At 34.5% G+C, this 23,945-nt stretch overlaps 2 protein-coding genes and 1 pseudogene across 11 annotated transcripts in view; 1 reads left to right on the forward strand and 2 right to left on the reverse strand.

Annotated features, from left to right (window-relative positions):
* The window catches only part of MIPOL1 (mirror-image polydactyly 1), a 346,606-nt gene that overhangs the window by 306,347 nt on the left and 16,314 nt on the right, over window positions 1-23,945 (forward strand). For 2 of the 8 annotated variants that reach the window (XM_073895122.1, XM_073895123.1), the window contains exon 11: window positions 1,949-2,176. The exons of the other annotated variants lie outside the window; for them this stretch is intronic. In XM_073895122.1, coding sequence (XP_073751223.1) covers window positions 1,949-2,015 — 67 coding nt within the window. In that variant the 3' untranslated portion in view covers window positions 2,016-2,176. Of the gene's footprint in view, window positions 1-1,948; window positions 2,177-23,945 lie in introns of those variants that run through there. 8 annotated transcript variants of the gene reach the window in all.
* FOXA1 (forkhead box A1) overlaps window positions 1-23,945 on the reverse strand; it is a 185,202-nt gene that overhangs the window by 137,868 nt on the left and 23,389 nt on the right. The window lies entirely within an intron of this gene.
* On the reverse strand, window positions 6,525-6,625 carry LOC112822912 (U6 spliceosomal RNA; annotated as a pseudogene).

Here is a 23,945-nt window from a genome sequence, read left to right on the forward strand (position 1 = left end):
TATGAGTTCTAAATGGAAATATGTCCTAATGTATAAAAAGGAAACTAAAGTAGATAAGCCTGTTAGTAAAGGAGAGGTCAAAAGAGGCACAACACCGATTCATCCCGGTAATGTGGAGTTCCACTGATTCTGAGTTTGTAGTAATAATAGTAACTCCGCAGAGTACAGCTTACTTTGACATTACGAAGAAGATTTTTTTGATAGTAGTATAAATGAGGATGGAGGGATATAACTAACCAACTTGAAAGTAATATTTTCTGGCTTTTTTGCAATGTATGCCAAAAAATGCTGTTAAATGGCCTGTCAATATTTCTAGCGGGAGTCCTTTTTTTAAGTTAATTGAGGTTACTATCATATTTTAAAAATACATTTAAATTTTCATACTGATATTTTTCTTGCCCCTCCTCCAAAGTTTAGGTTAGTGAAACTTTGTCTTAAAGAATTTATGTAATCCTATAAAATCATCATTTTCAGAGTGTATAAGATAGCACTAGTTTTTATCACGAGGGAAAATCCAACTAATACAGATTGGCCTGTGAACAGGGTGAATTGTCCAGTGAATCTTCTCATTCAGTAGTCTGAAGCTGTTTCAGTGGACGCATAATACTTTTGGATAATTTTTTACATTTGAGAAATTTGTAGTAATAAACTTAGGCAAGATTTGCCTTTTTACTCTAAATACTAGCATTTCTCAAAGCAAAGATTTTTGATGCACTGAATTATTTTGTTTCATCCTCTTGTTTTCTATTAACAGAACTCAGCATATGCAGAATCATGCAGTAAACTTGAGCTAGCTTTCAGAGTTGCATGCAGCTGATTAGCCATGTAAACCAGTGTGTATGACACTAAGAATACCCTCATTCCTTTAGTGTCTAGCTCTGTGCTGTGTTTATTTGCAAAGGACCCTCATGCATGGATCCATATAAATGAGGCAAGCTGGAGCAGACTAGACTGTGTCGCTCACCAGTCTTTGAGGAGGAAGATTGTGTATGTGAAAACTGGAAGATTTCTCTGTGTGTAACATCAAACGGGATTTTTTGTTGATGTTTTATGTTTTCAGTAAAAAAATAAAAGGAAAGGAAAAAAATTAATGGTCTGATTCCATCATCTCTTGTCAAGCAAAATCTCACTGATCTGCATGAATGCCATCTCCCACCCATAGGTAGCCTAAGAACAGTACAGAATGGACTTCTGAACTCTTTATTTTCAGTATAATTGGTGAGTTTTTTTAATTAACTAAAAAAAAAATCACTTGTCTTTGACTAGAAACTAGAATCATTGCTAGCCTGTTTATATTACTCAGAATAGAAGCTTCTTTTTAAATGTACTACAGAAAGTCTGGTTTTTATTAGCATCAAATCATTTGTGTATATTTAAATGATTTTCATGCCACTAAAACGTGAAGCTTTTTTCCAACTGGCTAATTCCTAATTATTTTCATCAGCTGACTTTCGGGGGAAGGAAGAAATGTCATGTGTCAGAATTGTGTAACATACCAGTGTGTCACTTAATGTAGCTAAGTAACAGGTGTAAGAGCGATGGTATTTCTGTACTGAAATATGTGCTTCTTAGGTAAAAATCAGTTTGAAACTGCTCTGCGTTTCATGTACCATCTTCTCATTACATAGTAAATGATTCATCCGCAGCCTTAACGCAAGCAGGTAAATGTACTGAAATGAGTATGGTATATTTTTCATGTAGCATCTAAAGCTGACATAATCTGAAGATCTGGGTTAAAGTTTGTGTTGTTACTGTTTTTTTAACCTCAGATACTTGGCACTCTGCACCAGTGTGTCTTGCTGACAGTAATGCTTTGTCTCTTAACATGACTACTAGCACTGCTTGGTCACAGGCAAATACTGTTCTTTTTCAGCCAAAACATTCCTGACAATAACTGCACTTTTTGTATTCTTCCCCCCCCCTTCCCGCCCTCCTGCCCCCAACTTAGGTTGGAAAGGCTGGTGGATGTCCTGAGGAAGAAGGTTGGAACAGGGACCATGAGGACAGTGATCTGACTGAAAAAACGGCAGTCTGGGGAAGCAATCACATCTGGTGACCAGGCTGCTTCATTCAACACTGTGTAAACACTGAAGCCTTAACTTAGCAAACAGTTGTTAGAAGTGGGACACTCCAACCACATTCCAAGCTGAGATAAAATCAAATCACAAATGTTTAACCACTTTGCTGCTGACTTGAGTTATTTATCCAAATGTATTAACCACAGACTTTTACCAATGAGTAGCTATGAAGTTGCAGCTTATTTTGTAACTATTTTATATCTCACTGTATTGAATATAAATCTTCTTACCAAGAGACCATTGTAGGTCATATCTTCACATACGACCCTTTCTGAGTCAAAATGCAGCAAAGTAAATATTGTCTAAACCTTAATCTACTGTGTTAGGTCAAAACTTCAAATACATGCATTTTTCAGTATACAATTTATTTCTTAACTGATGAGAGAAGCTCAGACATGAGAGTGTATGGTCTTCCTCCAATGCATACACATAATCTTTGTTAGTATTAAAGAATATTAAATCTAAATACCAAGAATTAAATGTATACTTTGTTCCAATAAGAGTTTGATATTTTAAAATTACATTAATCAAGGCATGATTTTTATTTCACTACAAATAATGTGAACTGTTTTCAATAAACAAAAAAGATACTGTTCATGTGTACTTTTAAATTCATATTGTCAACATTTTTTAATGTTGTGACTGAATAATTATCTGAACTCTATTTAAGCTATAGAAATTGCCAAGTCTGTCTCGTAGGCTGGGACACCTTTGGCTTGAAAATTAGCACGTGCCCACATGACTTTAAAAGGCAAGAGGCCATCAAACATGTTAAGTATTATCACTTGAATTTTTGTTGTGGAGGAGGGGAACCCAATATACAATAAAATTATAATGTAAAAATATAAGGACGTGGAAAAAAAGAAAACTGGCAATTTGGGTGGTTACCTACTTTTTTCTTTTATTTAAAAGATAATTTGAAATAGTTATGGCATAGCAGTCACTTCTGATCATATGAAATTATGAATAAAACTAAAATTTATGTATTTGGCTATAGGAAAAATTTCTTTTTTTTAGATTGAATAGATGAGAGGCCAGTAGAAGATGACTATGACTGGAACAGGATGAAATAGGCAAGTAGAGATTGAATTAGTGAAAATTTTGTAGGAAAGTGAAAATTTTTTAAGGCCATACAGTATTTCAATTGATCTTTAAGATTGAGCTAAGTTATCTACCATTGCTTGTTTTGAGGACAAGAACAGGACAATTTATTGCACCGTTCTTTCATATACCAATGGAGATTATTTGTGTGATTTTTTTTTTTTTTTTACTCTGCAGGAAAATGTAAGGTGCTTTATCACAGAGTGACAAAAGAATCATAATGTTAACAAACTCAATTTCTTCCTCATTAAATTTATTAAATGAACAGGCAGTTAGAACCATCCCATTGAGTTCCAATTTAGAATTTACTCATGTTGCCTGCTTTTAATTTTTCTTTAAACTATTAGAATTAGAAAATAAGGAACAACAGGGGTTAGAAATAAGCTAACTGGATCTCCTCTATAGCCCTAAAGAGAATTATAGCCTTTCATAGGCCAGTGACTAGATAAATAGAGAAATCTGAAATAATTTGGTCAGGCCTGGAGTCTTCTCTCTGGGCTCTAATTGAAACACGTGCAGCTCCCTTTGTGAAGGAACAGTGCCTTTTAAGTCATGCAGGTAAGCAAAGAGGAACAGTTCTTGTCACAAAATAGTCCATTCCTGAATCCTCTTCAAATAAATCGCAAGTAAACTTGAATTTTCAGTTTAGTCCAGAAGATGAGACAAATCTTTCTTGAGTTATTTTCCTTGGGGTTTTATAAAACACACTCTAAGCATAAAGACATTTTGCAGTTTCCAGACATCTCTTCCTATCCCTAACTGATCAGATTAGAGCAACCAATTCCTGTCATTAATATCCAGAACTTTTAAAGAATTAGATATTATGAAGCTAAATTTATAAAACAATTCTAACATTTACTATTGTGAATGTAGATAATCACTACCAAAACGTCACATCTCCTTGAAAATTAGTCCTGTACAAAATTACAGGTGCTAAGTATTACAGCCAGATATTATCAATTGATTTCTGGCACTTAAAAATGTCCACCAACAATGTTTCAAACAGTCTTTACATTTTTTTGTCTATGAAAGAATGGCCCAGCTCACTGAAGATCAGTTCTCCACATATTCGGTAGTCCGTGCTACCCAGAGATGTTGCTTTGAGTTTGCTTTAAATTTTATCAAGTCTAATTCCTTTGAAAACATGAGAATTCACTTACCATTGTAAAAATAAGTTCAGAAGAAAAGCAGAAAGATAATACAAACATGTGTAGCACTTGATTTATTATAAAATCCTTTCACATCTGTATTTTTATTTGATCCTATCAACAACCATATAATAGCAATAATGATAAATTATATATACATATATACCAACCACATAATAATGATGATGATAATTGTAGTAGTATCATTATTATTACATTTTACAAAGGAGGAAATAGACTCAGAGGGTCTAGGAGTTTGCCAAGGACTTGTTAGGACTTACAACTGAGGTCTTATGACTAAACTCCACACAGCCATACCTCTCTAAACCTTTCTGTAAGAAAAAAAATATGAAAATTTTAACTCTTGCAATTTTTGTTATTATTGTGCCATTTCTTTTCCACACATACATATAAATTTGCTAACAATGGAGATGGTATGCATTTCTTTCAGTGAAGTGCAGTAATGTAAACTGCATGGGCAAATAGCATCATATCACCTCTCTATAGTGTTATAGTAGCAGCATACTTTGCCTTAGGCTTCACTCATTAGGAGTGACAATTCATTGTTAGTAAAAAATAACCTTGAGTTGCTTTGTACTATTTTTAATTTGGCCTGATGCTGAAACCTGACAGTGTAGTTTTATCAAATGGTGGTATGAACTTCAAGGCTTATTTTACCTCCTAGAGCAACTATTAGAGATAGAACTGGTTATAGGCAAGAACTTTATAAGCAAGGTTATTCATTATAAGCAAGGTATGAGGAGGTATAGCAAAGTTATTAGTTGATTATTAATCTATGAGAAATTTTAATTCTATCTTTATAACTAAGCCATTATGTTAAAATTATTTAAAATATTTGAAATATTTTATGTAATAAAATATTTTCCTAATTCAATGAGAAAGGTGGTCCTTTGTATATATCCTTATTCAAATAAACTGAAGAATCTTGTCAGTCACTTACTGATAGAATTAGTTTACTTCACAAAAATGTTAGAATACTAAAATCTATAGTTTTAATATTGGATATAGTTGCATAGAAAAGCATTTTTATATGTAGTATTTTTAAGGATCAGAGATATTTTTTAAGTTTTTATTTTCAAATACTCATGATTAATGAGTCATTATAATGATAAAATAACCATGGCTTACACATTTTATCTTCTCACATATGGTTTGCATGGAACCCAGATTTTTCCTGACATTATTTTGTTGTTGATAACTGTTATTTACAACTAACCTATCTGTTGACCTATTAATATCTATATACACGTATATATCTATATACTTAGATGTATACACACTGACACACAGACAAATACATTTTCCCTTTTAAAAATTTGATTTATAAGTCCACTGTTAGGCTCCAGTGACTTCAGTATTTTGTTCATGTTTTATTAGAAATGCACGTGGTTCCTGAGGCTTTTAAACAAATACATGGAATGGTTGAAAGATTTATATTGCTCATGCTTAGCTAAATATGTCATCTCTAGAAAAGATGTGGTTTATTTTGGCACTGTTTTAAAAACTCAAATATTTTAAACATTTGTTAAGTTGGAGCTTGCACATTTGAACTAGTAGCATACGTTCCAGAGTAGCTTCTCAAGTTACCAAACTTTTTGTAATCCTTTTACTAGAATAACCTTTTTTGAAAGTTTTTTTTCCTGTTCTTTTTTATTATGTACTTTAAGTTAAATTTATAGAGGTTGGAGTTATTATTTTTAATGTAGGATTTCATAAACAAGAGGGCAATAATGATGAGTATTTATTTTTGAGAATCATTAAAATATTGTATACCATTTCTACTTCTTTGCAGAAATCTTAATATACTTATTTTTGATTTTATTGTTATCTAAGTATAGTTTTGGAGTATACTAGTAGTTTTGAAGCCACCAGTTTCTTGACTATCTGATTATTAACAAAGATGCATTTTAATGCACAAACTCAAATATCTAAAATATATATATATATTTATTCATATAAAATCCCCTACTACAAATCCTACACATTTCAATGCAATTCTTATACATTGATCTTAATCAGATTTATAGTGGTACAATCCTGAAGATCCTTTACTGGATATGCCTATAAAATATACTGCAGTAGGAAGACCAATTAAATTCACCATCAAACTGTGTCTGACTTCCTTAACAAATTTAATAAAGATAAAAATTGATAGGAACAAATTTTTAGGTACCTTAGGAAACTTTAAAAACTATTTCGTGTCATCCTTGTGCAGGGGCCATGCTAATCTTCTCTGTATCGTTCCAATTTTAGTATATGTGCTGCCGAAGCGAGCACTTAAAAACTATTTCGATATAAAATAAAATTATAACAATAAAATATTAAAGATAAACATCACTTTTGGTAATATGGTTAGGAAGAACCTAAGGGGGACACCTGGGTGGTTCAGTTGGTTAAGCGTCTGCCTTCGGCTCAGGTAATGATCCCGGGGTCCTGGGATCAAGCCCTGCAATGGACTCTGTGTTCAGGGGGAGTCTGCTTCTCCCTCTCCCTCTACCCCTCCCCCCTTCCTGTGCTTGCGCTCTCTCTCTCTCAAATAAATAAATAAAATCTTAAAAAAACAGGAAGAAAGAAAGAAAGAACCTAGGAAGGGAGATTAGTTCTCTTAATGAAAAAATAATAGACTGATTGAAATCTACTACAAAGCACTTCTACTAATTTCGGAATTTGTATGTGAAATTTTGCTGTAACCAATAGCTGAAATCTAAAAACACTGCTTCTATTCTGTTCAATTATTCAATCAAGGTAAAGTAATGTAAATACCATACATACACTACATAATACCTGCAGGGAACTTAGTGAACTTTGAATTTAAAGCTTAAAGTACATGGCTAAAAGAGGATGAGGGTGGGGTGGGCAGTAAGAATCTTTGGGGCAGAGATTCTATAAACTGTTCATGTCTAAACTGTCACATCACAGTTTACAAAAATCGTTGTCTCACCATGTATGGTCTTTGTGATGTTATCATACATTTCACTTCTACATATGTACACAATAATAACATTGTTATTGTTGTTTTATTTTTTTTAAGATTTTATTTATTTATTTGACAGAGAGAGAGACAGCAAGAGAGGGAACACAAGCAGGGGGAGTGGGAGAGGGAGAAGCAGGCTTCCCGTGGAGCAGGGAGCCCGATGCGGGGCTCGATCCCAGGACCCTGGGATTATGACCTGAGCTGAAGGCAGACATTTAACCAACTGAGCCACCCAGATATCCCTCAAACATTATTTTTAATAGTTTTCTGTCCCCCAAGTCTTTTTCCTCTCCCTCCGGGCCTACTATTCAACATATATTAGGCCACTTTAAGTTGTCCTACAGCTATTTCATGCTTCATTTATTTTTTTTTTCAGGCTGTTTTTCCTCTCTGTGTTTTATTTTGTATAGTTTCTATTGCTTTATTTTCAAATTTACGAATCTTTTCTTTTGCAGTGTCTAATGTGTTCTTAAATCCATCCAGACCCTTATTCTTTGCAGGCGTATTTTTATCTCTAAAAGTTAAAGTTGGGCCTTTTTAATTTCTCCTATCTCTCTCCTGAATTGATTTATGCCTTATGTTATCTTCTGGAATATAGAAAACATAGTTATAAGAACTGTTTTAATGTTTCTGTCTGTTAATTCTATTATCTATTCCATTTTCAGGCCTGTCTTTATTGATTTTTTTTTTCTCATCATGAGTTATATTTTCCTGCTTTGCATGCCTGCTGACTTTTTTTGGATGTCAGTCACTGTGTATTTTAACTTGTTGAGTGTTGGATTTTTTTGTTTTTCCTTAAAATTTTTTGAGCTGTGTTCAGGGATACAGTGACACTACTTGGAAACAGTTTGAGCCTTGTAAGGCTTTTTTAAGCTTATTAGGCAGAATCAGAGTACCTTTAATGTCAGGCTGATTTTTTTCACACAGTTTAGGCAACACCCCTCTGAACGCACTACCTGTGGAGTATGAGGTTTCTCTTTGACTGATCACAGCCTTGTGTGAGTTTTGGTTATTATCCTTCCTGCTCCTTTCTGGTAGTTCTTACCCTCACCTGGTAGTTTACTGTCACACGTGCTGGTCAGTACACAGAGGAAGAGTCAGGGAACGCAACTGCCGCTCTCCAGAGCCCACTGCTTTCTCATACTCTCCCTGTGCAGCACTCCCCGCTGCATGCAGACTGACTCTTCTTCTGGACTCTGACCTGCAAATCCTAACCACCTTGGCCTCCCCCACAATCTCAGCTCTGTGATCTCAACTCAGGGAGCCTGCCAGGCTCTGTTCCATTACCCCTCCCTGCGCTCTGCTCTGTAACGTCTCCAGATGGTAAGCTGTGTCAGTCGTAGGGCTCACTTCATACACTTCCCTTCTCTCAGGGCTCACTGTCCTGGGCTGCCAATTGTCCAGAGTCCAAAAACATTGATCCATGTATTTTCACCATTGTTTGCTGTTGTTGTGGTTGATTTGGGGTGGGTTTTGTGGTGTTTCTTTTTAAGTCGGGGGGTAAATGTGGTCCCGGTTACTCCATCATGGCCAAAACTATAAATCTTCTTATAACTCTTTTAAAATGTCATCTTAATGTTTAGCTGCCCTCTTCCCTGTTGAGAAATTAGCTGTCAATCTTAATGTTTTTATCCTGAAAGTAAAGTCTCTGTTTTCTCTGTTTTGTTTTTTTTTTAGATTTTTATCTTTTTCTTTGTTTTTGACAGTTTTGTGCCTAGCTGTGGCCTTCTTTGTGTATTTCTTGCTTGATTTCATCCATCTTATTAAATCTCTAACTCAATGTCTTTTCTCAACTTTAGGAAATCTTTGAATATCTTTTTCTCTTCCTTCTGAGACTCCAATTTTATATTTATTCAGTATGTTCCCACATGTTGCTTTCACCCTCTTCTGTATTTTCCTATTTTTCCTCTAGGTACATTAGTTGTGAATTTTCAAAATTGTCTTTTATTTCATTAATCCTGTCTACTGCTATTAAAGCTATCTATTCGGGTCTTAATTTCAGAGTCTGTACTTTTCAATTGTATAGTTTCCTCTTGATTTATTTATTTATTTATTTATTTTGGTACATTGCAATTCTCTGGTGAAATACTCATCTTTCTAAATATATTGTCTCTCCCTCTGCTTCTACTTTCTTGAATATACTAGTCATAGTTACTTAAAAAGCTATGTCCACATGTCTACTAACTCCAGTATCTGAATCGTCCATGATCTGTTTCTTTTTTGCTTTCTAGATGCATGGTCCTCTCTTGGCATGCCTATTAATTGTTGACTGAATATAAAACATCATGACCCTCTGGATGATTTTGTCTTCCTCCAGAGAGGGCTTATTAGCCTTTCCTCTATTGGGAAGATTGAGTGGAAGCTAATCACCTTAATGCAGTCAGGTACTGTGCTGAGTTGTAGCTGGGTTATATCCTGAGTGAGTCCCAGTTTTCTCTGGTTTGCCTCTCTTCCCATGGCATAGCTCAGTCAGGCTTTCAGTGGTGCAAGTAATAGTTTCACTGGGGCCCACTGAGATGGTCTCATCTGAGTTTCTTGGGTTTTTTGTTTGTTTGTTTGTTTGTTTGTTTGTTTAAGTAGGCTCCATGCCCAGTGTGGAGCCCAAAGCAAAATATGAACCCACAACCCTGAGATCATGACCTGAGCTGGGATGGAGAGTCAAATGCCTAACTACCTGAACCACCCAGGCACCCCTCTTCTGAGCTTTTTTAACGTCCACTTAGGGCAGCTCAGAATTTGCCAAGTATCTTGAAGGGGGTCTGGGTGTGTGTTTCAGGCCCTTTGGCTCCCCAGGTCTATCAATCCAGCCTTGCAAGATGGCCAAAAGCTGTTTCCTCTGTCCCCAGCAGCAGTCTTCTGCTAAGACAAAGCCCAGATTATCATTCTCTCACCTTCACCCAAAACCAGCAAATGCCTCCAGGGGAAGAGTGGCTGCAGATCATCAGTTTACCTCTCTGTTGTTCTCTCTTTAGAATCTTAGTCCCTCTCCTCTTTGTTTTAACCCCTCTCTGATACACCTTAACCAAATAACTTTTTGTAAGTTATCCAGCTTTTCTTGTTTTTGTCAGGAGCACTGGTCTGCCACAAACTACACTCTGCTGTCTGGAAGCAGAATTTCAGTGAGTCTTTTTCACTTCTGTTATGTTTTTTTCATTTCTGAACGTTATATTCTGTTCATTCCCAAATCCAGTCGGTCATTTTTATGGTCTTTTGTTCCTATCTCACATTTTCAGTCCCTTTTTATCTTATATATTTTAAACATGCTTTTTCTGTACTTAATTTCTGATAATTTTAATATCTCAAGTATTTCTGGCTCCAATTTTGCCGTTATTTCTGTTAGCTACATTTATGCTACCTTATTTCTTTGGATGTTTGGTGATTCATGAATGTGAGCCTATCTTTCTTAGAATTATCCTCTGTGGAACTTTTCAAGGCCTGGGTTGAAGGTGGGTGCCTCCGTAGAGGCTTCACATTTGCTTCTGTTAATCCCCTGGGAGCATGTACCAGCCTCAGAGCACTTTAAAAACAATCTGAATTGTATTGGGCCAATTTTATTGATGATAATTTGGGTCAAAAGCCCACCTGAGGGCTAGCTTATGGTTATAAAATTCATGGCAGGTCCCATGTTTATAGATTGGAAAAATTAGTATTGCTAAATGTCCATACTACCAAAAGCAGCCTATCGATTCAGTGCAATCCCTATCAAGGTTCTAATGGCATTTTTTACAGAAGTGTCAAAAACAATTCTAAAATTTATATGGGACTGCAAAAGACCTCAGATAGCCAAAGCAATCCTGAGAGAGAAGAACAAAGTAGGAGGCATCACACTTCCTGATTTCAAGCTATACTATAAAGCTATATTCATCAAGACTGTATGGTACTAGCATAAAAACAGACAAACAGATCAATGGAACAGAATTTATTTTGTCAACTAATATTTGGCAAAGGAGCCAAGAATACTCGAGAAAAGACAGTCTCTTCAATAATGCTGCTGGGAAAACTGGATATTCTATGTGTAAAAAAGTGAAAGACCCCTATCTGTACCACTCACAAGGATTAACTTGAAATCGATTAAAGGCTTAAATTGAAGACCTTGAAGCATGAAACTCATAGAAGAAAACATAAGAACAAAGCTCCCTGACATGGGTCTTGGCACTGGTTTTTGGATATGACACCCAAAACACAAGGAACAAAATGAAAAATAAGTAAGTGGGATTATATCAAACTAAAAATCTGCACAGAAAAAGAAACCATTGACAAAATGAAAAGACAACCTGCAGAATGGGAAAAAAATATTTGCAATCATATATCTGATAAGGAATAAATATCCAAAATATATAAAGAAATATAACTCAGTAGCATAAAAACAAATAATTCAATTAAAAGTGGGCAAAAGATGTAAATAAACATTTTTCCAAAGAAGGTATATGAAGGGCCAACAGGTATATGAAAAAATACTCAACATCCCTAGGCATTAGATAAATGCAAATCAAAACTACAAGAGAATCTCACCTCATGCCTATTAGAATGGTCATCATCCAAAAAATAAGAAATTCTGGCGAGGTTGTGGAGAAAAAGGGAACCCCCCCTTACATATTGTTGGGATTGTAAACTGGTACAGCCACTATGGAAAACAATATGGAAGATCCTCAAAAAATTAAAAATAGAACTACCATATGATCCAGTAACTCCACTTCTGGAAACATGTCCAAAAGATGTGAAAACACTAACTCAAAAGGATATCTGCACCTTCATGTTTCTAGCAGCATTGTTTATAATGGCTAAGACATGGAAACAACCTAAGTGTCCATCAACAGATGAATAGATAAAAAAAGCTGTAGTATATATATAAAAGAGGATATTATTCAGCCATAAAAACCCACAAAATCCTGCCATTTGCAACAACATGGATAAAACTTGAGGGCATTATGCTAAGTGAAATAAGTCAGACAGAGAAAGACAAATTTGTATGGTCTTGCTCATATGTGGAATCCTAAAAAATTCATAGAGGAAATACCTTTTTATTCTACATTCATAGCCTGAGTTCAAGATTTTTTCCTTGGATGGGCCCCTGGACTTTGTCTCCTACCCCGTGCTCCACTAGAAGTCCATGAAAACCAAAGCTCAACTTCACCCCGTCTTAGGGCAAATGCTTTCAAGGTAAAAACTGCCTTTTGTACTCTACTTACCATTGAAGTTTCCCAGTTTTCCTTAGGTTTTGGCCTCTGAATATTCCTCACCGACTAGCAAATATATCGATAGCTTTTGAGAAGATATTTGTTATTTTTCTATCCAGCATTTTTAGTTGCTTACTGAGAGAGGTTCCAGGTTCATCGTAGCAAGAAACAGTAGTCAGGGCTGAAAGTTATTAAATGTGTACACACACATACACACATACACACACACACACAGATAAAATTGCACTGCTAATAAATGTTCTGAATTTAGTTCCAAATTTAGTATCACTTGTATACATGATTAAAATGAGTAGATAATAAATTTACTTTCCAAGATCCATAATTGCAGCTCTTTGTCCCCACCAGTAACTACAAGCAGTCTTTCATTAAAGAAAAGAAAATGATTGAATAATCCAAATTAGCCTGGGCAAGAAAACTAACAGCTGCCTAAAATGAAATGTTTGAGTTATGAGCCATGTGCCACTTTGGTTTATCTGCAGCCAAAAGGTTTAGAATCCTTATTCAATTAACCACGTTGCTTGGGAGGGCCTGGTTGCCGTGAATCAGAACTGCCTGGTGATGAGTAAGAGGTATCCGTGACACGCAAGTTCAGACCTTGCAACTCTGTTTTTGTTGTTTGAACTTTCTTCTCCGTTGTAGCTAGGGATCCAGCATGGAATTTAAACACTTGTGTGGTAACTCCATTCCTTTGGCCATTGTGTTGTTAAGCTCTAGCTAACGAACTTTTAACACTGGCTCGATGTAAAGCAAGACTTAGAAAAGAGCAGCAATCAGCATTTCAGGTTTTATAATTAAAACCATATGATTTCTGTGTCTTTAGGAAGTGAGCTGCCCTGGCCTGTCAAGTCCAACTGTTGCCCCAAAAGTAGCCTTCATAATATGTGCGAAAAATAAAGAAATAAACCAAGGTGCATCTGAGAAAGCTTAAATTAAGGAGTGACTTTCATTTCAAAAATCACACCTGCTGTTAGGAAAACTTCAAAATGCAGGCCTGTTTTAAAACTTAGGAACTTTGCCTAAAATAAAGGAAACAGACTTACATAATATTTGCAAAGGTGAGTGCTGCCAAATGCACCAGTCAAGTATACTTTGTCTCATGTGGCCCTTTTCTTCCATGCCAACAGTTGTTGTTGCCTAGGGAGCTCCTCCTGATAACGTCACAAAGAATGTTTCTCAGACCCATATAGATTGTGTACACATTGGCTTGCTAAAGTTAAGTTTTGATTCTAAATCTCTATGCTTCATTTTGCTTCTAAGCGTACCATTTGAAACAAAAAACAGGTGATTACAAGAGAGGAGACTGAATTTCTTTTCCAACTCCTAAACCAGTTGTGAAGATAATTCTGGATGAGAAAATTTAAATATAGTTTGAACAGTGATATATAATATGACATAAAATGTCTCAGAGTTTGAAGAATTACTTTGAAGAACTACTTTACACTTGAATGTATACACTGATTTCTGATGTCTGACATCACAGTCTTCACATTACAAAATTAGATTTGCTTTTTGCATCTTATTTTCTTAAACTGTGGTCATATTATAAAGAGTACCTGAATACTTTCATTTAGGTGACATAATGACATTCATTTAAGTGAATATGTAATCTTACTTGTCAAATAGAAGTGAAGAAAACCTTTTGAAATCAGAAGTCTCAATTAAAACTTCAGTCTTGTCAAAATCATCACTTTATTTCTGCTGTTATAAAATTGCAACAACTCATTCCAGAAATAGAGCTATGTTGTAGACTGAAAATTTAAATATTGCAGATATTATTGTCTTTCAGTTGCAGTGAAAAAAACAATGGTTTTATTATTTCAAAAGTCAAAGAATGAAGTGTATGTGTACTGTTTTGTTTGGGTGTTTTTTGGTTTTTAGATTTTAGGAAAGTTTTCTGGTTCTATATTGGATTAAAAAAAAAAACACCAATTGCCCAAATCATACCTGGAAAATCTGGCACATTATTTTGTTTTCATATGGATGGCAAGAAAATTAATAAAAGTAACTTTCTATCGTACTATAATACCTCTGACCTATGCTCCAAGCTTACTCTCCCATTTCGGTTCCTACCCTGTATTTTCATTATTTAATTCATTTACCGTCTTTAATCCTCTACTCAGTCAAATCCACCTTCATGTGTTTAAATCCAATTCATCCTTCAAGAATACTTATGCGCCACCCCCTACATGAAGCTTTCCCTAATTCCCCGCCCCCACCTCACCACCAAGCCACAGCTAATCTCTCTTCTGTATGCCTTATAGTTCTTTCTTCATCTCTATTAGGGCACTTATTAGGTTTCCCCTTGTTTCAGTATTCCTGTACTATCTCCCATTAAAATGCAGCTTCTAGAGGTCAGACATTGTTCATGTTTCTTTGCACAGGTAAAACGTTGATAATGATGAAACCTAAATCTTCCAACTGCATTGTTGTTTTATAAACATTTGTGTGACCTGTCTTTCTAAAAAAATATATATATGTATATATATATATATATGACAATAGATTTGAGTATCCTTTTTTAAAATAGTGGTATTAAAATATACTATCATGTCAAATTATTTAGCACCTGACATATTACCAGGTGAAACATGATTACCTGAAGACTTTAACTTTTAACCATATCAGTTTAAAGTGAAGAGTTGCAGTCGTTGTTGTTATTTGTTTGATTTTGATTTAGGTTTCATTTGTTAATCAGAACTTCTTGTGTAGCTGTTAAATGTTGGTCCTATAAAGTTCAAAGTTGATAAAGTGAAGACAAGTTTTCATTGTCTTGGAAAGTTTAAACAAAATTTCCAGACCCCAAAGTAGGCCATTTAAATCTTTATTGAACAACAGTAATAATCAAATTGCTTTCTGGAACCAAGTGTGTCAAAAATCAGTCGGAGAGAAGTTAAGCAATGTATAAACCAATGTGGTGTGTTTGGATGCCTTCTGATATTGCTGTGATCTACTTTATTTTTTTTTTCCCAAACTTGCTGTGTCTGCTGTGATCTACTTTAAATCATGATTTCAAATTCAGTGATTCCTCATTTCTGAAAAGTAAAATTTTCTTTTTTTTTTTAAAGATTTTATTTATTTATTTGACAGAGAGACAGCAAGAGAGGGAACACAAGCAGGGGGAGTGGGAAATGAAGAAGCAGGCTTCCCGCGGAGCAGGGAGCCCGATGTGGGGCTCGATCCCAGAACCCTGGGATCATGACCTGAGCCTAAGGCAGATGCTTAATGACTGAGCCACCCAGGTGCCCCGAAAAGTAAAAGTTTCTGAATTCTGATTATTTTGATAAATTTTCTTGATATTTTACCATCTGGTTATATATTATTCTTTCAATACCTAAGCCATATTTTAAGATATGTGTGAACAAATAAATTGTGCATGAACATTTCCCACCAAGCTACAGCTTCAAAAATTAATATTTAGTTACTAATTTTATTTTATTTCTGTTCTCCACCAATTTTCATCAGGCAGCTTGTTAAATGAAAATCCTAAAGCTTAAAAAATGCATAACATTTTCCAATAAATAAGTCAGTTATATCCAAGGCTTTTTGAAACACTGGATCATAGAATATTCACTGCATTTACCTGTATGACCATGACATTAACACACTAAAAATCTTTAAGTTCCTTAAGGAAGACTTTCTTCTCATAAGTCTGTCCTGGCTGTGTCTAACCAAATTACATTTTCAAGAAAGTATGTCCTCTGAAATTGTTTTTAATATGTACCTCACACACAAAGTTAACTATCCTGGTTATAATTGATTGCTGGCAGAGTAATTCACTTTCAATAACAGTATTTTGTTTGTAACTTTCTAGAAAATACAGCTCCTTTACTCATCAAGCAACAGTAAACCAAAACTACCAACATTGTTTACCATGTTGAAAAATTAAAATCATAATGAATAGTGCTCAAATGCTGGCAAGTGGCTAGATGGATCATCTTTGTCTTAAAAGTAGCAAAAAGGTTAAGATGCTAGCTATGTTGACTTAATTTTTCTTGAAATTCATCAGACAGGAAATGGAAAATACTATAGATTCTTAGCTTTTATCTTGAACATCTAAAGTTCTCTGAGTTAGTAATTTTTTACTTGGAAGTACATCTTTAGTACCAGGATCCTCCCATCTCTTTGGAGCCAGTTAATTAAAACACATAGTCACCTTATGGAACTTTCACATTTGGGTAAAATGAGAACAAAGGAATTGAATAATTTTTATAATGTGAGCTAAGCAGGCATTTTCAAGTACAAATGTGTATCTTTTCCTAAGCTCCTGCTTCCCTATCTGTTTCTGTTAAGAGCTGAAACTTGTGCCATCATGGTTAATGTTTTGACAGATTTTATCATAAATTCTGCTGTTGTAAATTTGCCTTGAGCCAAAATTTAACATGTTGTAAGCTCAGAAACAGTTTTTACTGTTAGTGACCAGAAAAGGAAATAAATCAGTTATGCTATTCTAAGTGATGGGGGTATACGTTATACATTATTTGAAATTTAGGAGTAATTTTCATTTTGTATGTCCAAGCCCTCTCAACTGTCAATAAAACACATAAACACATTCTATCACAAGGAAGACTATCCAAAGGAAATATTATGTGGCTTATATATGCTCACTAATTTTATAATAAAAATATTATCCTGAATTTTTTTTAATTAAGAGGTCCTTTGCCTTAGTATGTGGAGTCAAAAGTTTAAGCCTTCAACATGTGATTAATACAAGAGCTATGGGGTACCCATTTTGTTTCCAAATAATTTATCAGAATTCTCATTAGTTAGAACTCCCCATTTTATGGTGTCTGTCATCTATTATTTGATAACTACATTGAGTATCTTCTTACACATACTCCCAATCATTGCTATCCCTTAAAGCCTGAAGACCTAGTTTTTTTTTCCTGTCTAAAACATCTTTAATGACCATGACCATTAATATTTACTCATAAATGCATTTGTACACAGGCTTAACCATAGTACATGAGTGAAGAAAAAAAGAGTTGTTATCGAGTTCTTTACCCTAGAATAAATCAAATCAACAAATATTTATCGAATGTCTACTTTGTGCAAATAGCCCTGGACTGGTCAGCTTTTAAAAGCCATCCAACTTTTCACATTGACAAATCCAAGCATTATTATTTCAAGCATTGCAGGAGCTGCCTCCATGTCTTTTAGGTGACAAAGGCTATGAGGACTCTGGATTACTTGGAATAAAGAAAGACAAGGAAGAGAAAGCTAATTAACAGGCTGAAAAGAGAAAAACTAGCCTAAAATATCACCAATGGATTGCATCATGTATGTATGCGTGTATATACATGTATGTGCGTATGAGCTTAGTGCATGAGTGTATTTTATGTATTTGTGTATATCTATATACACATGAAGAGAAGAATGAGTGAATTTGAGAAAAATAGACTTTGTTAAGGTGACATAGAAATGAGCATTTACATTTGAGTTCAAAGCTTTGCTTTAGAAATAGGTTTAAATGTCTGGTTAGTGTTATATAACACTAAGTCCTATGGTATAATGAAGCCAAACAGAAAATCATTCAACTTGGTAACCCAAGTTCTAAAACCTAGCTTGCCCTAAAATCTATTAGAAGATGACCTCCTCGATCAATAGATTTATATTAGAAGTGACTCTACATTACTACTATAGAAAATTGTTGTAGGGTCCTAAAAAGTTAATTTGATCATAACTAAGAGAAGACAATTGAACGCTCATTGTAAAGATTCTAATTGTTATTATAAACTAAATAAAAACTACCAGTAAGAGACAAAATGAACATACTTTATATTATACTATTTTATTATACTATACTGTTTTATACTACATATGATGCTATAATAGTCTCTGCATTTAATTTTGTTAATCTGTAAAAGATAAATAACATACTATCATACTACATCAAATAATTAAATGTGTTTCCTTAGTGAGATTTGAAAGGGAGGCCTGTGATAATTTCCAGCTTTACCAAATAGAATTAATCCTGGCTACTTTGCATAATAAGTATGTATATATGTTGGCCATTGAAGACATTGTCATTGACATTCTCACAGAGGATGTCTGGTGTCAATTTTAAAATATTTGTTTAGAAGAACTAATTTTTTAGTACCCATTTTTGCCTCCTATTGGTAGGCTAAGTTTAATTTCCGGTGATCATCAAAGCAGACTCTAAATAACCTTTTTAAGCAGGATTTATCTTTTTCTAAAGTACCTGAAATTAATTTCCCAATTTTGTGTGGGGGAAAAATGCTATAGCTCTATTATTCAAAGTTATGTTTCTGTTACATAAAGTGTTGATTATTAAAATCACTTTGAAGCCAAGGTATCTGCTCATATATCTTGTTAATTATTTGATTCTTTGCCTATCTGGTTGTAATTTATTTTCAATGCATACCCTAGTTGCTCTGTAGTAAATTTTGGATTTCTTCTCAGCTACAGTGTTTCTCTTCTTGGTAAAACCATGCTGTTGGCCTTTGTAAATACAAGAATCACTTTCAGTGTATTACTACATTGATTTGGTCTCTTTCACTTATTTCCTTGATATATTGTAATTAATGTCTTTGGATATATTCTAAATAGGATTTCAGTTGGATGGTCCAGATCTAAGTGCTTATGTTCATGAAGAAATACCATCTTTAGAGTTGTTTCTAATTTTCCTTTCATCTTTCCCCTCTTTTGACCAGTATTCCCAATACTAAGACCCTCTCACCTAGGACCTAGCCTGGATTCACCTGCCCCCTTGTGGTGTTCCTCTCTGAATAGTTAATTGATTTCTGAAATTTGGACTTGGTATTACTTATCCTGAAAAGAGAAACCTCATCCTATCACTCTTGTTTAGCAGTCTAGAGTCAAAAACGTTTTTTTCTCTTAGCCACTGGCTAACACAAGAAGAGGAAAAAAGTGGGGTGAGTTGTTTTGATTTTTTGTTTGTTTTTAATTCAGCACACAAGAAGGAAATTGGGCGAGAAATGATGAAAATTAATTTTGTTTAGAATCAATACTAGTGACCTGCAGATTGATAAGGTAAAGACATGTTGCAAAAGTTCTCATAAAGCAACCTAAATCAAGTTTTTTCCTATGTCAGTGTCTCCTTTTTTAGTGAGTGAACAAAGAAGGGAGAATGGTATTCTATCTTATTTAAATTTTAAATAGATTTTGTAAGCCTTTCATCAAGGATGAATTCATAAATATAAAAAATAACTTAAACCTTGTGTTCTGTGTAGTCAAGTATGTCTGATACAATTGGCACAAATTCATTTGTGTTTCCCTTTCGTAAAAAGCAATCTCTTCACATGCCACAGGACTAATTTTTACATCTTCATTTGGAGTTAAGAGAATTTGCACATGGAACAGGGTTGTACATGGTCAATGAGTGAATTACCTACACACAAATTCAGAAACATTTTGCAAGAATAAGGACTTAAGAATTCAGTCTCTAGTTAACAAAGGATAATACAAAGATAAAAGAAAGGGAAAAGGAAAGAAAAGCAGTATATACATAACTAAGATTGTTAACAAGTACGTTTTTAAAGATAGCCTTTTCTGTTAACTGTAAATATTTCTAACAGAAAAGAGTTGTCTCTTTTATGCTGTCCTACCTCCCACATCTACTCCCCACCAAAATCTGATTTGACTGAATAATAGTGATCTTCTATGGCATTTGAAACTTCATGTCACCTCCCTTGAGATCTGGAAGGAAGAGCATGCCGGCTTTAATAAAGCTATATGCAGTCCAATTGCCAAGCTTCTAGCACCCGCCGCTCCTTTGCAGTTTCGCTTACATTTGTAACAGTTGACCTACTAACAGATTCCCAGAAACACAGGTTCAAATTTTGGCAGGCTTACCTCACCTCTTTGTCCTTCCAAAGTACATAATGCTAAACTGTTCACAGTGAGGAAGGGAGAGTCATTCCAATGAGACTTTTAAAATCAAGACCCTTTCTGCTCCCCACCAAGTTACTGCCACCCTCTCCAAAGGAATCAAGTTTTTGTCAGTGTGCCCTTGGCATAATTTCTTCAGCCTGGATTAAAACACAGGTGACTGAGAGTCTACCTTATCTTCACAGGGCATTAGTCACTCTATAAAAGTTAAATTTATTATGAAATACTTTGTTTGTGTTAACATATATCTTCTCTGGGAAGTTGGAAACAAAGGCATGTCCTTTAAGACTCCATATGGGGAAAACACATCCTCCTTTGGAATTTAACCTTAATTTGAACCAAGATCTGTGAAAGAAAAGCACTTTAGTGTATTGTTTCCTTGCTCCACCCATCTATCCCTTATCTAAATGGGGTTACTGTTGCTTCATGTTTTTTAACTCTTCCCGTTCCAAACCTTGCTTTCCTGAGTTTAAAATTTATCTCAGTAGAGAAATATATTAAAATAATTGTGGCAAACAATTATGCTTTGTTTTTAAGGATAGGTGATTTTATGTAACATGTTAATTCTGGTCTTTGAAATTAAATACATGTACAGCCAGTTTATACTCACATAGGTTGTTTTAACAAATGGTATATTGTAAAGAATATTTTATTTCCTAAAAGACTTATTTCCTGAAAATCTTCTCTAAGATTCTCTCACTAGGATTGTCATGTATGCATAGTTTATACTTTATTAGAAGTTAAAAGCAATTAGAAGAAAAGTCCACATTAGGAATGATGATGAGGTATATTTGAAAGACCACTTTTCAAGACCTTTGTTTTCTTTCAGTCTGTTTGCAAAGTCTTTGCAGTGCTTTCACTGTATCTAAATCCACAGATGCCCCAACGCTCCTTTTTAAAAGCAAAAGCAAAAGCTTTATTGCTACTGTCCCCATCATAACAGACTACTTGTTTATAAACATCAAGGAAAGTATTTTCCAACATTTCCAAAAAAATTGACATTTTAAAAAATACTGCTTGCTTGTTTCTTTAATAGCATCTACCAACAAACTTGTAATTGTCCAAACGATTTTCCTTTGTTGATTTTTGTTACATTAAGGAAAAATCACAAACTAAAATTTAAATATAAACTTAGATTTTATTTATTAAAATAACTTTTTTGATTTTTTATTTAAATTTAATTAACATATACTGTATTATTAGTTTCAGAGGTAGAATTTAGTGATTCATCAGTTGCATGCAACACCCAGTGAAGAACATAATTTTTCAAACGGACGCATACTCAACTCCACTGCTCAAAACAACTACCTTCATGATGCACCTTGCTCGCTCAGTCAGTGGAGCATGCACGTCTTGATCTCTAGGGGTTGTAAGTTTGAGCCCTATGTTGGGTGTAGAGATTACTTAAAAAACAAAAATCTTAAAAAAAAATGGTCTTAAAAAAATAACTATCTTCTGGGGTGCCTGGGTGACTCAGTCGTTAAGCGTCTGCCTTCGGCTCAGATCATGATCTCAGGGTCCTGGGATCGAGTCCCACATCGGGCTCCCTGCTCAGCGGGAAGCCTGCTTCTTCCTCTCCCCCACTTGTGTTCCCTCTCTAGCTGTGTCTCTCTCTGTCAAATAAATAAATAAATAAAATCTTTAAAAAAAAAAACTATCTTCAGAATTATTAAATTGAAAATTTCTTTAAAAATTCACGTATTTGTGACTTGGTCATGTATTTCATTATCACATAGCATATTTCATTTAAACTATAATATTGAAATTAGTTTGATGGATACTTTTTTTAAAAATATGGAATATAGGGGCACCTGGGTGGATCAGTCAGTGAAGTGTCTGCCTTTAACTCAAGTCATGATCCCAGGGTCCTGGGATCGAGTTCCAAGTTGGGCTCCCTGCTCAGCTGGGAGCCTGCTTCTCCCTCTCCTCCCGGCTCATGCTGTCTCTCACTATCTCTGTCTCTCTCTCTCAAATAAATAAACAAAATCTTTTAAAAAATATGGAATATGTATATAATACACTTAGGACCTTAGGACAGTTATCACAAGTAATATCAAATCAGAGCATCATTGCTCTCCACCTCAGCCCCAGCTACATTTATGGGTTCCACCCCAACCAACCCTCATATAACAAATCATTGAAGCTTAGTCTTTAGCACGCAACACTTTTACATACTGTTATTTAAATTCATAATATGTATCATTTCTCATGGAAATTACAAATTCACATGGAACAATGAATTGACAATTGGAATATTTTAATTTACCCCTCAGATTCAACTCCTTGTTTCTCTTGGATTTTGCACTGCATTAGATGCTAATTTGATAAAACTTTCTTAAAATGTAACAGGGCTATACACTGTTACCTTACTAAATGCTGCTCCCCCTCAATTTTTGGATGATTTTGGATGACTATCTTCATGACATATATAGATACCTATATAGTTATATCATTCATCCATGGTCTAACCATAAAATAGCTATAGGAGAATTTTTCAGAGCAGTAAAATGGTCAAAATACCGATGAACAAGATAATGGGAAAAGTGCTGATAATTAAGTATAAGATTGAAAAGGCAGATGTTAACCGAATCAAAGAAAAAAATTAAAAAGTTTGGATTGTAATATGGGAAGAAGCAATTTAGCAAAAACTGAAATAAAGGAGTAAAAGGGAGAGAAAGAACCAAAGATAATTCCAAACTGCCACATGAAGTAATGTTGGTAAAATCCCAAAGTATTTGCAAAATTGGGTAAAAGAGGTTAAGTGTGTGTGTGTTTATAAAAACGTAGACAAGGGTGGTCTTCACATATTAAATTTCAAAGATGTAAGGATGTAACAAAAAGGTTAGAATAATAAAATATTGAAACATCCTTATTGACCACAAGCTATATTACTAGATAAACCTTTGTTCGATGAAATTAGAAATATTAAAAAATACTATAAATCCCATGGAAAGTATTTATTTTTAATTAATTCTTATTTTTATCTTTGAAACCCCAGCACTAACACATACTGAGCATAGGAGACACTTGAAATATTTAGCTAATTCAAAATAATACTTACTGAAAGAAATCACTATGTGATAGAGTCACAAGAAGTATGGATAACAGACTGTGGCAATGGGTAAGGGTCAGGGAATAAGAGAGAGATTGTAAAACATCTAAGCCTTATTAATATATTAGTCATTTAATGACTAACAGATAACTTCCAGTTCAAGTGAAAGTAGTGTTCTCCAGAGGAAATGTTTCTATTCTGATTATATGTGGAAGTCTTCAGTATTTTTCTAAAAGTACATCTTGATGAGAGGATTAAAAGAGATACTAGAGAGGGTTTTATTGTTTGTATTTATCAATAATTCAGACAAAACCATACTAGGGTGTTAAGGATACAAAGTTGAATCAAGCACTTTCTGCCCTCATGGAAATCAGAGTCCAGAGGGAATGATGTTTCCCATTCTAATTCCCATTCCAGAGGGAATTAGAATACAGTATGGTAGGTACCATAACAGAGGTAGGCTCAGAATGCTTTAGCAGAACAGGTGAAAGGGCATGTTGTCCT

The sequence above is a fragment of the Callorhinus ursinus genome, unplaced genomic scaffold (genome assembly GCF_003265705.2).
Source record: "Callorhinus ursinus isolate GAN/ISIS: 27379988/994484 unplaced genomic scaffold, GSC_fseal_2.0 scaffold8, whole genome shotgun sequence".
Taxonomy (NCBI): domain Eukaryota; kingdom Metazoa; phylum Chordata; class Mammalia; order Carnivora; family Otariidae; genus Callorhinus; species Callorhinus ursinus.